Source organism: Pseudozyma hubeiensis, assembly GCF_000403515.1.
Source record: "Pseudozyma hubeiensis SY62 DNA, scaffold: PHS32, whole genome shotgun sequence".
NCBI lineage: Eukaryota > Fungi > Basidiomycota > Ustilaginomycetes > Ustilaginales > Ustilaginaceae > Pseudozyma > Pseudozyma hubeiensis.
The window spans coordinates 79,589-93,523 of NW_012133814.1; the positions used below are offsets into that span (position 1 = coordinate 79,589).

The 13,935-nt window shown below is 56.0% G+C and overlaps 6 protein-coding genes across 6 annotated transcripts; 4 read left to right on the forward strand and 2 right to left on the reverse strand.

The window, feature by feature from the left end:
- Positions 1-256: 256 nt before the first annotated feature.
- PHSY_003011 (hypothetical protein) lies at positions 257-1,312 on the forward strand (the record flags this gene model as incomplete). The annotated part of the gene is made up of 1 exon (XM_012333632.1): positions 257-1,312. One exon carries the CDS (start codon positions 257-259, stop codon positions 1,310-1,312), a length of 1,056 nt encoding a protein of 351 aa, XP_012189022.1.
- Positions 1,313-2,305: 993 nt separating this feature from the next.
- On the forward strand, positions 2,306-3,145 carry PHSY_003012 (hypothetical protein; the record flags this gene model as incomplete). Its single annotated transcript, XM_012333633.1, has 1 exon — positions 2,306-3,145. The coding sequence occupies one exon, from the start codon at positions 2,306-2,308 to the stop codon at positions 3,143-3,145; it is 840 nt and encodes a 279-aa protein (XP_012189023.1).
- A 181-nt stretch (positions 3,146-3,326) lies between these two features.
- Positions 3,327-4,265, reverse strand: PHSY_003013 (hypothetical protein; the record flags this gene model as incomplete). Its single annotated transcript, XM_012333634.1, has 1 exon — positions 3,327-4,265. The coding sequence occupies one exon, from the start codon at positions 4,263-4,265 to the stop codon at positions 3,327-3,329; it is 939 nt and encodes a 312-aa protein (XP_012189024.1).
- A 405-nt stretch (positions 4,266-4,670) lies between these two features.
- Positions 4,671-5,656, forward strand: PHSY_003014 (hypothetical protein; the record flags this gene model as incomplete). The annotated part of the gene is made up of 2 exons (XM_012333635.1): positions 4,671-5,029; positions 5,131-5,656. The coding sequence occupies 2 exons, from the start codon at positions 4,671-4,673 to the stop codon at positions 5,654-5,656; spliced, it is 885 nt and encodes a 294-aa protein (XP_012189025.1).
- A 793-nt stretch (positions 5,657-6,449) lies between these two features.
- PHSY_003015 (hypothetical protein) lies at positions 6,450-9,542 on the forward strand (the record flags this gene model as incomplete). The annotated part of the gene is made up of 1 exon (XM_012333636.1): positions 6,450-9,542. One exon carries the CDS (start codon positions 6,450-6,452, stop codon positions 9,540-9,542), a length of 3,093 nt encoding a protein of 1,030 aa, XP_012189026.1.
- A 564-nt stretch (positions 9,543-10,106) lies between these two features.
- Positions 10,107-13,928, reverse strand: PHSY_003016 (hypothetical protein; the record flags this gene model as incomplete). Its single annotated transcript, XM_012333637.1, has 1 exon — positions 10,107-13,928. One exon carries the CDS (start codon positions 13,926-13,928, stop codon positions 10,107-10,109), a length of 3,822 nt encoding a protein of 1,273 aa, XP_012189027.1.
- Between the last annotated feature and the right edge of the window lie 7 nt (positions 13,929-13,935).

Genomic DNA, 13,935 nt, shown 5'->3' on the forward strand with positions numbered 1-13,935 from the left:
AACCCACACAGTGCTGTCGAGAAGGGGCGGTCAGCTCGAGAACGTATCCGTTGGCCTTCGATCCTTATTCCTGCACCAGCCGCATTAGCAGCAGCGCTAGCAGCAGCACTGCTATTTCAAGCCCGACTTACCTCCGATGTGAGTAGACTTCAGAGCGTCGACAGCTTACAGCACAATGACAACAATCTAGATGATAGCATGATCACGGTGCTCATGTCACTTGCGCGCTTCTCCGTTCTCTGTTTCAGGTGTCAACATGCCACTCCCCACTATATACCATGACGTATCCCGTTCGAAGAACTTCTCTGAAGATGGGATGGGAAGCTTGTTCACCCCTCACCTCAGTCACTTCAGCTACATTCAAGGGGCTCAAGCTCCGGAGATCGCAGCGGAACCTGATCTTGGTAATTATCCTCCTCCTCGTCCTGCACGCTCGCCAAAACGTGAGAGGCATGCCACGGCTCGAACTTGCACCCTTGATGGACCATGGCCTCATCCGCCTTACTGCTACGATCCCTTTGTCGATTACGAGGACTCAAGCTCTTCTCAAGTCAAAGAGATTGACTGCAGCCGAGAGGACAGCATCGATATAGATCCTCACTTGTGCAGCATAGCGGATCTCAGGCAAATGCTGGAACAAACAGAGGGGCAATCCCAGTCCGCGCGGACCGGCAGGTCGTTCTTCGAAGGGACCATGCCCGAGAAAGGCTTTGCTCGCGATCCAGACTCAAAACACGATCATTCGGACGAGCAATTGGACAAGCTTAATGCGTCCTTGTTACCGGCTTCGACAAGAGCGTTAGCCTTGGTCGACAGTCCTGCGTCACACAGGCTGTCCAAGGGGTCGAACTTCAAGGCTGGAAGGGGCATCATAGATGTCGCCATCAATGTGTTCAGCCGTAATGCAAGGCCAGTGCAGTCTGTCGAAAGCTGTGATCCTTTGGTGACCATCCGTCAGAGATCACATCCTGCAACACTCGACGACGAGGACGCATTGGACGAGGCGTTCGTACCTGCGTCGGATTCTGGAGGCCCGCCGCGCCTGACAGTCTCACCAAAGGGATCGAAAAGCAACAGTACGGCAACTGAGGTCCGCCTTGGGCCGCCAAAGCATAGCCGCGGTCTTCGAAAGCAAATCTACCCGCCTCGCGTTCGCTACTCGATGCTCACAGTTTCAAGCTTCGGGTGCGGCAGGTCAGAGTCGCCATGTGTGGTCTCGACATCTGGTCCTCTTTTGCGGTGTGCAATGGACGAAAAGTATCCTTTCGACTCGCCCAGATCCGCATCTGACTTCCGGCGTCCTTCGCTCTGAGTAGTCCATCAAGGAGCCTTGTCGTCTCGAAGCGGCGAACAACACCTACATTCGTTAGCTCGCTTGTTGTCACTCAGCAATTATGCTATTTTCTTCCATCGATCAAACTCCTTCTGCCTGATACTCGCCTCTCTGCCAGTGCTTACCGTTCAAACATCGGCCCATTACTACCCTCTGGGCACAATTTGAGTGCTGCTTGGGTCCATGTACGAGCTCGGAAGGAGAAGAGCTTCGGCGGTGGGTCCGTCTTGCGCATACAACATATGAAGGACCCTGAAGAACAGACCGCAAAAAAATCGTTCCCTCCGCACGGTCGCCTCTCTTTCACGCTCGACACAAAAACAAGCTCAGGGTCTCTGCTTCCCGCCAGCCTGCCGGGAGCGGGCCGTGTTTCATGGGCTGTCAAATCTCCAGAAAAGCAGTTGAAAATTAGTTGAATTTTCGGGGAAGAGACACCGCGCTCCTTGTTGACGCGAAGAGCTGCCCGGTTAGGTCGGTAAGGGCAGAGCGTGCAATTCCAGCTGCTTGCCGGAGGTCGGCTTGTGCTCGTGCGGAGCAGGAAGGAGCATGCTCGCCGTGCTCAATTACCGAGTACACCAGGCTCGAGACGTTTCACAATTGATTTGGGACGCCTCTGATCGGCATCTTCTTCCCATCACGTTCAAACGCGTCCACCTTCATCCACACATCCATGTCGCAGGCCCCACTTTATAGCTGATCTCGAGCTCATCACCAAATCTTCCCGGGCAGACTTTCACATCATCCACTGCCGCACGCGCACCCGAGCGGTTGCCATTGCTATCTCTCAAAGTACATCAGCCATCTGATCTTCGGCGTCAACGAAGAGCTCCTCATTCGATCTATCGATCTATCACCATGTCAAAGCCAGTACCATCAGCAGCCACCACGAGGCGATCGTCACGCACACCCAACCCTACAGACAAGGTCCTCGGCTGCTTTTCCAATGTCGAACCATCGCCTCGCCTCGATCACATGATTCGATATCTTTCCACATGGTCCGGCACCGACAAGTGCCTCATGCTCACCCAATACTCTTCCAAGCTGGTGATCGTGCTGCTCAACCTTCAATACGCATTGCGGCTCCGCATGCTCGGTATCCGATCGACCAAGTCTTCCTCTGCCGCACAACGGATTCAGAAGCTGAGCTCGCTCATCAGCGATGCCAGGGTGCTGTATCGAATCTGGGGTATTCTGCCCATCTTCAAGTGGATGATCGGACTCGAAAGGTCTCCACCACCGACGAGACTGCTGCACAATATCGAGCGCATCCAGGGCTGGTCCATGCTCGCATACTGCCCCATGGAGGCTATCGCGTATCTCGGCAGCCACGGCATCGTCCCTGTGCCAGATGCAATTCAGAACGCCTTCTGGCTGTGGGGTTCTCGATTCTGGGCACTCTACGTCGGACTTCAGCTCCTCCATCTCGTCGAAGACAACCGATTGCTCCGACTTCGTGCAAAGGCGCTCGAACGCTCGCGCGGTCATCCAACACCGAACAAGATCCAGCTCAACGCCAACGGCCACCTTCCACCTTCGGGAGCATCCACACCAGCGCTCACTGAAAAGTCGGACGTCACATCGCAGGAGCAAGTCATCACGCGCAGGATGTGGGACGAGCTGGACGATCGAAAAGCAGCCATCCTCAACGAGCTGTGGGTCAACCTGGGTTATTTGCCTCTAACGATTCACTGGTCTTGTGCAAAAGGCTTGATCTCGGAGGGTTGGGTCGGATTGTTCGGTACCATTGCGGCAATGGCTGGTTTGCGGTCCGGATGGAAGAATGCGGCTGCTCCGCCGATCCCACCTGCGTAGTGGGACGACTTATCTATTCCCTGTACTGTGATTACAAAACTCATAGATCATAGTGCGGACTAGCGGTGTGTAGAATTGCGAGTGCAAGTCTAATGTATTGCGATTGAGTGTATCAGGGTATATCATGTGGGAAATGCGTGAAGCCGTATGCAAGGCAAGACAGTAAATGCTGGCGTGATTTTCAACGAGCGGAATGCTTTGAAGTGCTCTTCGTGCCAGATGAGCGACGTTTTGATGGCCTTTCACCATCGTCCTGATACCGTGCGCGGTCAAAGTCGATGGTACGATTGTGTCCCGCGCGAAGCTTTCGCTCTCTCTTCGTCTCTTCTTCCTTCCTTTGCCGCTTTTCGATCGAGATTGGATCGCCTTCGATCAGCTCCTCTGGCGTGAGAGGGAATTTCGACCTCCAACTTGTTTCAGTTCGACCGGTGTCGAGAGAGGGAAGATTCGAGCGTGTTTCGTCAATGTCGAGCAACTCGACGAGCTGCGTATAGACGTGCGGGTTGTTGAAAGAGCGATTCTTCATGAGTTCTTGGTTGTAGTGGATACCTTGACGCTTGAGCTCGTGAAACCGTTCGACGGTGGCTTGAACGCGCGAATCGACGTCGATTGTCGAAGGTACTCCGTTCTTGGGTGACGGTCGATCTCCAACGTCGGTAGGACGAGCGAAGAACTCGCGCGGGGTCTTTGAAACGCCCCAGAGTGATCCGGATCCTGGCCTCGATGGATCTCGTGGATCGACCAGCTGCGGAGGTGGCAGAAAAAGCGGCATGTCGCGATGAAGCTCCAGATCATCGAGCTCGTCTCTGTAGACGTCCGTAAAGATTTCGTCGACGTACGTGTCTGTGCCTCTGAACTTGAGCCGTTCGTGCCCGTGGTGCTCGGAGGATTCTGCATGGGTGGTACTAGAGCTCGAGGCTGGTCGAGAGGGACCTTCTTCGGAGACCGTTTCAACGTGGAGAGGCAATGTTCTAGAAGACGGTGATGCGAGGCGAGTTGCGCTTGACCGAATAGAGCTCGCTGATACGACTTCTTTGCCCTCACCCAGTTGCTCTCGCCTGTGATCCTCTGTCCGAAAGTCAGGTGTGCTCTCTTGGCTGTCCGAGTCGGAGTCAGTCATACTGGATTATGCTATCACTTCCCACCATTGATGAGGGGGCGCTTTGACAAAGAGTCGGTCGCCTTGTCGGAGCAGGATGTCGGCATCCTTTGTCGTTGCAACAACATTGATGGGGAGAGGAGAGGAGAGGTGTTGCCGAGTGGAGGAGGTATTTTTCTGTTTCGTGTTAGAGATGTCATTTCCTACAAGCCAAACTAATCACGTGAGCCCGAAGGACGGAAGAAAAGTTGGAAGCTTTGATTGTCACTCACGACTTGCACCCTTCATACCCTCGTCACCTACATCACGTCGCTACTCTATCATCACCCAACCCTCAAACAACAACCACATCGATCACAGAAGAAGCCTCGACCATAACAAACGCTGAATCACGATTGACTTTGCCACTTTGCTCCCAACATCATCATGGTCTTCGCATCTTCATCACGGCTATTGGCGAGCTTTGCTCCTGCCTTTAGCGCACTTCGAACACCCTCCTCTTCCATCCCCAGCTCCAGCCTCACAAGTGTCTTCTCAGCTCGAACAGCAACACGACACTTCTCATCATCACAAACCTTCCAGGCCAGTCCGCGGACCAAGCATCTCTCACAGCACGGCAACGGCGGCAAGCTCAAATCGCACTCGGGCACTAAGAAGCGATGGTCCCCTCTAGGAAGCGGCAGCGGCAAAGCCTACCAACTCACATTCAAGCGTGGCATCGCAGGGAAGAGTCATCTGAACTCACATATGGCGAGGGACAGACTCAACAATCTCGGTGGCACAGCGTTGAGCCCTAGGGGTCGTATCAACAGGACCTTGAGGAGGTTGCTAGGTCCCAGTCTCTGATCTGGTAGTTCCATCATAAGGACTGTTCATCGTCTCGCAGCATCAAACCACATACACCCGACTATCCATCCGGCAACGACCTTTCAAAATCGTATCACACGACCAATCCCCGCAGTCCACCCCGTCTACGTCTGCACTGCGCACGACCGCATTTTGAATTGCAACGGCCTTTCAAAAGCATCTCGCGGGACTATGCATCGCTCCCGATCCCGAATATTCTTGTGTACGTTCACGTCTGCCGCAGCACGCCGCATCGTGTCGATAAAGATACACACGTCCCACATCGCTGCGGATCACAACAGCGTTTAGCCACCATCAAGGTTCATAGCAACGGTGACATCCGACATAGCAACGAGCCTAGTTCTCTGTACACAGCGTCCCATGTACTTGATCCTCCGCCGCACAAATCTAGACATGACGATATATCCATGATCTTGCGAGGCTATTCCAAGATAGGTATACGCAGTGGCCAGCTCTACTCTCGCGGGCTGGTTCGCTTGATGTCATCTACATCTCGAAGTGAAGCACAACCCATTGATGCGGCTAACATCGCCAATCGCGTTTGATGCAGAAATTGCCGCTCTGCACTTTGCGCACCCTTGACTATCACATGCAAGCATAGGATACAGTCAACTCCTCGCTACGCCATCGACACGCGTCATCACACACTCGAACTGTATCCGATGCTCGTCGCAGCTTCTAATTGACCTTCCGTACAGCTACGGCAACATCACAGCGAAAGGAGTCGATAACGAGCGCAACTTCATCTGAGAAGCTCGAAGCTTAATCTTGAACGACGAAACAGTCGCTATCCGTCACTTCATCTCCATCCCGTGGAAACTCTTACGCTTTTTTTGCGGGTGACGATGACATGTGCGGATGATCTTCAGAGGTGCGGGATCTTCTGTACAGCAAAACTTGCTTGAGACCATCCTTCGTACAGCGAGAGGCAATGCTCAGTCACCCTTGCTCTCGAAAGGATATAAGCAGACCATCTCGCGAACATCCCTGTTCCCCGCTCTTCAACCGACACACCTTCCGCTCACTGCACTCACAACATTCGCAACGCTTATAGCGCTTGGGCTTTCTATTGAATCTCAACGTTCCGTACAACCATACTTTTTTCACGACATACTCGAAGAACAGCTTCGAGACTCCCTCCAAACACGCACTCGCCCTCCCCACCATCTCCAGCATCGTCTCTCTTCACTCCTCCTTCCGAACATTATCTCCCCTGTCTCCGTCTCTTCTTCTTCTGACCGACCACACAACCACCATCACACCGTGACCCGCCTTCTCAGCGAACATACAAAACATACAAAAAAAGAGTTCCAGATCCCAACAAAAACTACCAAAAAAATGTTCTTCGACAACATCGGTATCGACTTGCACTTCGTATACGAAGCAGAAGCCAACTCGGCTGACGCCGGTCCCACCTTCAGCGCCTACCACAACGCAGCTCAGTGCACCACCAATGACGGTAAGACGTGGGTCGGTGCCTTCTTGCTCAACGAGCAAAGCCGCGTGCTCGACAAATACAAATGGCCTGGGGGCGTCCCTGCTGAAACGGTCAACACAGCTCAGACAGAGCATATTGTCCTCGAGAGTGTGCATAACCACGAACAGACACGTTACTTGGCCCGCGTCTGGCGCTCACCGACCGTCTTGAAGAATACCGGCGCCCGCGAAGAGGCCGATGTTGTTGTAATGAGGGTACTCGAAAGGTGCCTCCCAGGAAACCAGCCGGCGATTATCTTCGAAAGTCGTCCATACATCTTCTACAGCTGGCAAAGCTCGATTTGGATCGATGCCGGCCTCATTGACCAGCTTCCTGCCTGCGATATTTCCTTTCACGTCGAGCGTCCCTCTGTCAAGCAAACCATTACCGCAAACTTCAAATATCAGCCTTCGGTTGAAACTCCGGCGAGGTTTCAAGGAGTGCCCTCGCTCCCATGCAATCAGGTGGACCCTCGAATCGTAAAAGAAGGAACTCAGGATGATCGGGAGCTCAAACAGCTTGTTCAAACCTACATCCACTCGCACCGCTTTGCTGTGGCCGCTCTCGCACCCGCTCTGGCACGAGCTCAACCTTTGCCATCTCCGAGTCTCGACAACAACCAGACCACTTCGTCGAGCTTCGTCGCACCGTCGGCCAAAGTTGCATCTAACACTTTCCAGACCCTCCTCGCCGGGAGCAATGCGGCTTCTGTATCTCCGCCTTCGGATCAGTCCGCGTCTGTCGTCGCTGATTCTCTCTTCAGCACGCAGACAAGCCCGTCTGGTAACCGCTCTCCGCCCCTGATCTCGCGCGCCTGGTATGCGCTCACCAATGCAGCGTCCTGCATCGCTCCAGGCAACACATCGTCAGCCGCCACCTCCGCGCCTTCCATTCCGGCAGAAATGACTGAGCACGACCGAGACCCTCTCAAGGGACACAATCATACATCGAACGTCCAGTCCTGCAATTTGCACGCGAAACATTCCGCTCAGGGCTCAGGAGAAGAAGATGAATCAGCCGGCGACGGAGGTGCTCAGCTCGCAGCCCAAATCAACGAGCTTGTGAACGAGATCTGTAACACAATCAGCGACGCTGACGACAATGAAGGTTCTTCTCCATGGCGAGACGTCCCTCGAGTAGACAAAAGCACGCAATCGGAAGAACGCTCGCAGGTACTCGGTGTGAGTCACGACAACGGCTCAAAGGCATCGGAAGGCGAGTCTGCTCGAGGCTCTGAATCTCTTGTAGTGTCTGGCGGGCCGAACGCACCATCGATCTTGGCCGATAACAGTGACTCTCTTGACAATGTTGCTCAGTCAGCCCCAAGCGACAACATTCCGCCTTCCGCATACCATGGCTCTGCAGACGATATCGAGATGGGAGATGCCACTAGAGACACGCCGCAAGGCGCCGAGGCAGTGTTTGGCTCCAACACCAGTGGGACAAGCAATTCGACTGCCAGCGCGATGGATATGCAGGGCATTCCTACCATCCACTCCAACGCTACAGTCGTCTCAACGTCGCATGCCGCACCTGCTGCGGAATCTCAACCCGCGACCGCTGAAGCTACTGCTGATGACGACGTACCATTTGTCTCGAGCTCTGAGGCGATCCCAGTAGACCAAGTTGGGGCTATTCTTTCTTCAGCTGACTCCGACGCACCGTTGGCTCAGCTCCGTACTGCATCCGCTCAAGGTTCTGTAAACGGTTCCATGGTACTTGCTCCACCTGCGCGCTCGCGCTTCGGCTCTATAAGCCGGGCGAGCGGATCGATGCTCACGAGACGCGCAGGAAGTCGCTCTATCGGCTCTCCTGCTCCATCCACACGATCTAGACGTTCCGAATTTGTGCCGGGAACCCAGCGATACAACCAGGCTCTGGAGTATCTGATGGACATGGTCAGCAACGACAAGCTCAAAGACGATCAGAGATGCCTTTCTCTCGCCGAGCAGCGAGCGAAGGACACGGAAATCTACGAACGCGCCAGGCATCAGTACGAGGAAGAGATCACCGCAAACAACCTGCAGATGCAGACGGCTCGAGCTGCGGTAGAGCTTAAGAGGGACACGATCCGATTGCTGCGCGGTCAATACAGGAGTGAGATTGGAGACGCTCGATTCCGTGCAAAGATCGGCGAAGCGACTCGTATCGGTAACGAGCGACGTGGACGAAGCAGGAGCCGCAGTGCGAGCGCGAGCGTCGCTGGTCGTCAAATGACTGCCCCTCCCTCAATCGTCCCTGCCTCACGCATCAAGAGGGAACGAATTGACCTAACCGTAGATGGCGAAGCAGACGTTAGCGCGGGAGACGCCAACACGCGTGCTCACTCGCTGGCGCGATCTTCGCAAGGCTCACGTTCGCAAGCCACTGCACTCAAGCTTGGCGACATCAGCGACCTTATGCGACCTCCCTCAGTCGTACCGAAGCGTTCTGCCAGTATGTTTGGGGGTTATGCCGGATCTTCAGCAGGCACCGCAACTTCGGCACGTCCTCGTTCGGCTCCTGGAAACGTCGCCGGCCAGATCAACGGATGGATCAAGGCAGCGCAGCGTTCCCGTGCAGCCAGTCGAGCACCCACTCCAGCGCCTGACTCAATGCAATCTAATCGCGTACCTTTCGCCAGCCGAGGCAACGCAATGACACCCATCGAGGTCTTCGACGATGACGCCCCTTCAACTCGCGCTGGCGGCAACTCACAGCGTCGCCAACTCACTTCGCGTGCTCCGTCCATCGCGAGTCAGAGGAGCCATCACAGCAAACGTTCTTCCGGCAGACAAATCCGGGCTGGTAGCGTTGCTGCTGCAGCCATCCCGGTCGGGGAGGATGACGACCAGACGGTGGTGTCTGATGGTGACAGCGGAGAGGAGAACGAGGAGCCGCTCTTCTTGGGCGAGCGTCAGCAACGTCACGCTTCGGTGGCTACTTCTCGCTTCTCCGAATTGCTCGGTCCTTAGAGGCGATACGTGAAAGCAGCGATGGTGTTGCAAAAGTGAGCGAGGCTGGGCGGTTGACAAATGCGCGCTTAGCAACACAACAACAAGAAGGGCAGCCTCAATAGAGCACGACTTATATGCAGTAGAACAGAGGCGCAGACCTCCTCGGAGCACAGACACTTTGACGGGGCTGTACCGCAACGGCACACACTCTCGCCGAACGCAACCCGACCCACTTCGCAAACGAGACGGTCAAGAGGAGAAAGGAGGCAACTACACATTTTCTCCAACGTCGATCACCGCAGGTTGATTCGACTAGCCTCGTACCGACAATCGTCGATCCAAAGAAGCAACTTGCTCGTACAAATGAAGCGAAGCACCCCCCAAAACTCACCCTGCATGCTCTCCAAGCTCTTCCATCTCGCGCACATCCACACCTTAGTTCACCCCCTCATCACATCCGCGCCACTCCTATCGCTCACGCGCTGCTATTTGCAATCACAAAGCCCTGTTGTTTCCCCCCAAACCCGTGTGTGCATGACTTGTGATGACCCTTTTCAACCTCTTACAGATATCTTGGCAACCCTACGCCGGGCGCCTCAAACTGCTCCGCAGATCATCCGGCAACGTCTGGCACAGCTTGTCGAGCTGAACGAGCAGCCTCTGCTTCTGCTCCCTCAGCCTCTTCTCCGTCGTCTTTGCGCTGCTCGCGCCGGTCAACGTTGGAGTGCTCCTACCGCTTTCGATCCCCCCCACCGCAGCGTTTGGTTTGGGTGCGTCGGTCCTCCACCTGCTCCCTGGACCGGGTTCGGTCGGGGCGGTCAATTGAACATCCACCAGTCGGATCTCTTCCACCAATCGGGAATAGAGATCGATCGTCTCGATCTCGCCTTTTTCCCGCCCGAACACCGTCACGTCCCCCTGGAGGAGACTGCTGATGTAGCGTCGCCTCTGTTCTTCCTCTGCAGCAGCTACTCTGCTGTGCAACCAGAGAGAGAAGTTCGGGCACCGGAGGAAATCCATGTACAGCCCTTGGCGAACGCTAGCGCCCGTCGGGAGGGAGCGCGAACGGATGGCGAGTGGTGTACCGTGCGTCTTGAGCGAGGAGAGGAAGTCGGTCGTGTTGAAGGGTCGGATCTTGGGCACTTCGGAGGGCGAGGATAGATCGAACGATGCTGGAACGAGAGAGGCGACGTACCGATTCAGGGGAGAGAGGAAACGCTCCGTCAAGTCGGCAAAGTATCGTCGCATCACCACGTTGGCGGAAGAGATGGCAGCGGCGGTCGCTGCATCGTCGTTTCCAGCCTTGGCAGCAGACGCAGCGAGATCCTGCAACCGCTTGAGCAGCTGTCGATCCTTACTGATCCTTCTTTTGCGTTTCGTCGTAAACCCTGGGATATGATCAGGCCCTCCACCACCAGCCCCATGTCCACCACCGATCCCGCCTCCCACAACACCACCACCACCACCAACCTTCTTCCCCCCACCTCCCCCACTCCCATGTTTGATCGTGATCAGCTTCACCGCCGCTTTACCCACCCTCAACACGTGCGGCCAATGACCACACGCGGTCGCAAAGAACGGATTGGTCGAAGCGATGAGCGTCCCCGCCTGGGGCTTGTTCTTGGTAACCAGCGTGCGGAAGTCGTAGTCGTGGATGTGGAAGTAAGGTCGGAAGTCGCCTGCGTACGGGATGGGTCGGATCAGATCAAGCATGTGCCACACCGCCTCGCTCGCGATCTTGGGTTCAGGTGCGATCACGAGGATGGGTTCTGCGAGCAGCACGCATTCCCAGAGCAGCCACAGATCGGCGAGGGCTTCCTTGAACGTCTCGAAAAGCGATGTGGTTGGGATGGACGCGAGCAGCGGTCCTTCGGGGCCGATGAGCGGTTCGGGAAGTTGGCGGTTGGCGGAGCCGTTGGCGCTGGACTGTCGCGATCGAGATCGGATGGTCATAGTGGCGGTGCTCCACGGGGTTGTGCCTGACCCGGAGTTACTGGCTACCATGGGTGCCGATTCGGCGTTGGGCGAATTTTGTGGTTGCTGTCCGAATGGAATCGCTGCTGTCAGGATACTGCCCAGCAGAGGAAGCGTGAGGATGCTTCCTGGTTGCGGCGCAGGCCAAGACATGACATCCGCCGCGAACGCTTCGAGCATCGACATGCCATGCTCAAAGTACAGCGGACCCAAGCGCGCAACGACTTCGCTGAAGAGCCCGACGAGCGGCAGATGCGAGAGAATGACGACCGATTTCTGAAAGTAACCGCGTCGGTTGGTGGAGTCGGGCTTTTGGCGGAAGAACACATAGCCGTAGATATAGCTGCTGCTGGTGCTGTTGCCCCCTGCGCGCTTTGGCTGGATGAGGTCGCTGGTGTGGACCGACGAATTGGGTGTAGAAGCGGCGGAGCCAGTCACTTGTGATGCATTCGATCCGCCGGCGCCTGTCGAGGCGGCCGAAGAAGAAGAGGACGGGGTGGCGGCAGCGTTGGCATCGGCGTCGTCGTCAGCAGATGCAGAACTCATGGAATGCCCACTGCTATGCCTGTCGTGCGAGAAATGCCTCGCCATAGCAGACGAGCTTGACGATGAAAAGAGCTTCTGAGTGAGGCGTTCGTGGAAAGAAGTGGTGCTGGGCATGCTCGGAGATCCACCATTGCGCAGATTGGCATCCGAGCCATGTCGAGAGAGCGATTGCGAGCTGGTCGCTGATGAGGCGGACGAGTCTCTGAAGCCCGGCGTCTGCGGCGAGGTCGGGCTGGTTGGTACGGAGAGGTTCTGGGATGCACCTTGTGCCTTTTTGCGTTGTGCTTGGGCCATGGCATTCTGAAGTGCTGCCTTGTTCATCGACGGTCTCGGTGTCTCCTCGTCCGCGAGTGCAGGCGGCTGCGGCAGTGCAGCGTCGTGGCTCTTGATCGTCGGCGGCTCCGACTTGGACGAATCGAGGGGCACTTCACGCACTCGCCAAGAAAAGACGAGCGAGCCATCGTCAAAGATCGAGGTATCGGGGAAGGAAGAGAAGGCAATGTTGTCGCGCTCTTCGCGACTGATGCCGAGCGGAGGGTAGAGGAACTCGAGATCAGGACCCAGCTCGAGGTCAAAGTTGACACAGCCGACGGAGAGCACCCATCGCTGCAAGGCTTCGCGATCCATGCTGGACGGACCTTTGACAGGTTTGGGTGCCGTCTGTGTAGCTGTCTCGGGGATCGCCGATGTTGTTCCGAGGAGAGCTGCTTTGCTGCCGGATGAGGTAGGTCTCGATGCTGGACGTGAGGCTGGCCGCGAAGTCGTTCTGCCGATTGGCGAATGTGTAGAAGAGGGCGCTGCAGATGTCGAAGGATCAAGACCAAATGTGGCGGTTCTGGGCGATGTAGCGCGTAGCGAGGTCCTTCTGCTGGTGAGAGGCAATCTGCCTGTGGAACTCGACTCGGAAGATCTAGGCGAGTCGAGATCGAGGAAGCTGGTCATGGAAGGAGATGGAGGACCGGCGCTGTTGCCAGCGTACGCATCCACACCAAGATCTCCGTGACCTTGGCCAGTAGAGAGACGCTTGGAAGCGTCGCGGAAGGAAGCGCTGCGCGGAGGTGCTTGCGGTCCACCCTCTCCAACGGGCAGTCGATCAGATGGTGCAGGCAAGCCGGATCGACGGCTGCGTCGGGATGAACGCCTCGATAGGGCACTGTTCCTCGCCTGAAGATCAGACTCGAGTGGAGATGTAGAAGCTTGTGCTGAGACGAGGTCAGCGTCGAGCTCTTGCTCCAGACTCATGGCCTGCTTGTCGCCGGAGAGGGTTGATGCGAGGGAGCGCGAGGTCGGAAGTCGGGACTGGGTGATGGTAGAGGCGGAAGCGATGCTTTGCTGTGAAAAGGATGAAGGCGGTGATGTGCTTGAGCCTGGCCGTCGCGACTCCGTTTCAATGGGTGTCTGCGATGAGACTGGAGTGCGCTGTTGAGACTCGGCGGGGTGAGGCAATTCTGCAGGGACCGAAGCCGAGACAGGACTCTCGGTCGCCGATGTGTAGTTGGAGCTGGAGGAGGAGATGCTCTTGTTGGAAGCGTTGGTCTTGCTCTGTTCGGAACTGACCGTTGCCGAGGAGGGCAAGACAGACGAAGGTGCACGGACAGTGTCAAGCGTGGCTTGCTGCGAGAGTTCGTCCTGCAGTGACAGGGCGCCGAATCGAGATGAAGTGGATGAAGTCAATACCGGCCTTGATCCCGGATTGCCGGACATTGCAGAGCCAGAATCGGGTGGGACCACCGAGGAAGTTTGCAAATGAGGCAGCGAGGTGTTGGAAGGCGTATCTGTACGTTGGCCTGGATAGGTCGGGACTCTGGTCAGGTCGGTCTTTACGACCACAGGTTGCGGCTGGTCGACATTGTCGAATGAAGTGGACGGCGAACGAGACTCCATGGCGAAG